Source organism: Coenobita brevimanus, chromosome 51 (assembly GCF_032717465.1).
Source record: "Coenobita brevimanus isolate Jiangsu-jjx chromosome 51, ASM3271746v2, whole genome shotgun sequence".
Classification (NCBI taxonomy): Eukaryota; Metazoa; Arthropoda; class Malacostraca; order Decapoda; family Coenobitidae; genus Coenobita; species Coenobita brevimanus.
The window spans coordinates 8828924-8831893 of NC_137004.1; the positions used below are offsets into that span (position 1 = coordinate 8828924).

Sequence of the window (2970 nt, forward strand, 5' to 3'; positions counted from 1 at the left end):
GCAGGGAATCTTTCAACAAAAACAACAATTAAATATGCATGGGTGGATGATGGTGTAACGGTAGCACATTCGCCTCGGAAGCGAGAGTTCCCGGGTTCGATTCTCGGGTCGGCCACGAGACCTTTAGGCACGGTCTCCTTTGCCCTAGCCTGTTCGTACCTAGAACTAAAAATAGGTACCCGGATATAAAATCGACGGTTGCGTGTCGTATTCCGGGGGAATGTTTGGGAGCTTACTTTCCTTGTCTGTTCACCACCATTAGTATACACTAACTCATCAACTCACGCATCACCCCACCACACTGCCGCTCCCCCCCAGGTATCCACACCCCTTCAATTCCCCCGTCCTACCCCACTCCTCCCCACCCATCCCCCCCAACTTAGTCCCAAGACCCTTCCTTCATCTTCCCAAACCCCCCAAACCTCAACCTCAACAACACCAACCAGCACTATCTCCAACCCCATGCCCCCCCCCCACCAGCACCCATTACCACCCCCATCAGAAATCGCAGTGCTTCCTGCAAACGAAAAGCCTCTGAATCCCCTGAATCCCTCTCTCCACACTCCCCCACATCTCACAACACCAACCAGTCACGTCCTAGGAAACGTAGTCTCCCTACCCACAGAAAGAGAACCCCATCCTTCTCCTCCGCCTCACCTCATAACACCACACATATGACACACTCAGACTCACCCCCACATCATCACGAACATGATTAAAGTCATACAGTTTAACATCAGACACTATTACTCAAACAGGCACATACTCACCCAACTCATACAAGAACACGACCCAGACATAGTACTACTCAACAGCACTTGCACCAACAACACCAGGAAAATCAAACACTACGGCTACACTACACTCCAAACCGACGAGGGTCCACACGATGGAGTAGCCATTATGATGAAGGGCTCCAATAAACACGAATTCATCACAACATGGAGACATAAACACTTCTTAGCAGTCAAGACACACACCACCCTCGGCCCCCTCATAGTTTCCACCACATACACCAGACCCAACACTGGCGTCCCCTTCACAGACATAAACAGACTCTTTAACAACACAGCTCCAACATTATTCATTTCAGACTTAAATGCACTACACAGAACATTCCAACACAGCACAACAAACAACCACGGTACAAAAATGTTTGCTATCTACAGCCACAAGAGACTCAACTTTCTTGGACCTGATTTCAACACCACATTCACACCCAGGGGATCAGGAAAACCCGACCTCATTTTCGCCAACAGAGCATTTAACATCTTTCATCACCACATTGCTCCTGGCCCAGTCTCAGGGTCCGATCATATTCCCATAATCATGACCATTTCCACCAACCCGATCCTGATCCCCAGCACACTACATTATGATTACATACATGCAGACTTGGATGCCTTCAAACAAACACTTTCAGAACAGGAATATATTACTAACTATGAGGGGAAACATCACACTGACATCGAAGAACAATGCAAACACCTCCACACATGCATACTTAACACTGCCAACCTCACAATTCCCAAAACTACACACACACACACATTTACACATTCACACCTTCAATACGAACACAGAGACTCCTAGTGTGTTACCGTCGCCGGTTTGAACAAACACAAACACAACTTCAACCAAGTACGGTTCGACCTGTCCCACCTTCGGACGCACATAATTAACAGTCTTGAATCCGACCATAATGCACACTGGAGACGCCTCATAGAAAATGCACAACGACACAGGAAAACAAGACCCTGGGATTTTTGGAAACACATCCGACATCTAAAGGGCGTTAGCACACCATCAGTATCGAAACTAACTGTTAATAACAGAGAAATTACAGACCCCAGGGAAATCACAGACACATTCAAAAATGCCTGGCAACAAATATACTACCCCAACCCTCCTCATCCTGCCGCAACACGACACATAAGACATATAGAACACCTCAACACCATTCATGACCACGTTACACCAGACGCAAACATACACCTGAATAACTTAGATCCTCACAACCCTCTCACTGCACCCATTCTCGACGACGAGGTCAAATCTATGCTTGCTAGAACTCCAAAAAAGGTGCCGGGTGCCTCAGGTATCGGTCATCACATACTCAAACACCTTCCAGACACATTCATAAATGCACTCACACACCTATACAACGCTGCCCTAGCATCCGGCTACTTTCCAGAGACCTTTAAGACTGCGACAGCTACCCTCATCCCTAAAAAGGACAAAACAGCAATTGATCCCCTAAATTACAGACCCATTAGTCTACTTGAAATGCTAGGAAAATTATTCGAACGCATCATTAACAACAGATTACGCCTACACTTAGTAGACGAAAACCTCTGCCCCCGACAATTTGGCTTCAGACCTAGACGTTCCACTCAGGATGCCCTCAACATAATCACAAATTACATCCACATTAATCAGAACACCCCTCGACCTGCATAGAAGACCGCGCTCATTACCCGTGACGTGAAACGAGCATTTGACTCAGTATGGCAGGTAGGCCTGAAGTACAAAATCTGCGAACAGTTTCACTTCCCTAGACCTATTCAAAAATTACTTTGCAACTTTTTGGACAATCGCACGATGCAGATGAAATTTAGAAATAATTATTCTGATTACTCTCAGCTTCATGCAGGTGTACCTCAGGGCTCCGTCCTCGCTCCTACTCTTTACACCCTCTACACAAATGACATTCCCCCCCCCACTTCATGACGACTCATTAACCATACAATACGCCGACGACATCACTCAGCTTGCACGTGCGACTACAATTGACAGAATGACCACAAAAGCAAGTATAAAGCTTGACCGCGTCACCAAATGGGAGCAGAAATGGCGGATTCAAGTCAATCCCTTGAAGTGCAGTGTTACATATTTTCGCATAAAAACAGCCAACCCCCCCCCCCACACTTTTTCTAAATTCACGTGACCCTGACCGGGTTCCCATTCCTA

At 46.7% G+C, this 2970-nt stretch overlaps 1 protein-coding gene across 1 annotated transcript; it reads left to right on the top strand.

Annotated features, from left to right (window-relative positions):
• The first annotated feature begins 711 nt into the window (after positions 1-711).
• On the top strand, positions 712-2460 carry LOC145400149 (uncharacterized). The gene is made up of 2 exons (XM_080272662.1): positions 712-1260; positions 1594-2460. Exons 1-2 carry the CDS (start codon positions 712-714, stop codon positions 2458-2460), a joined length of 1416 nt encoding a protein of 471 aa, XP_080128788.1.
• The last annotated feature ends 510 nt before the right edge of the window (positions 2461-2970 follow it).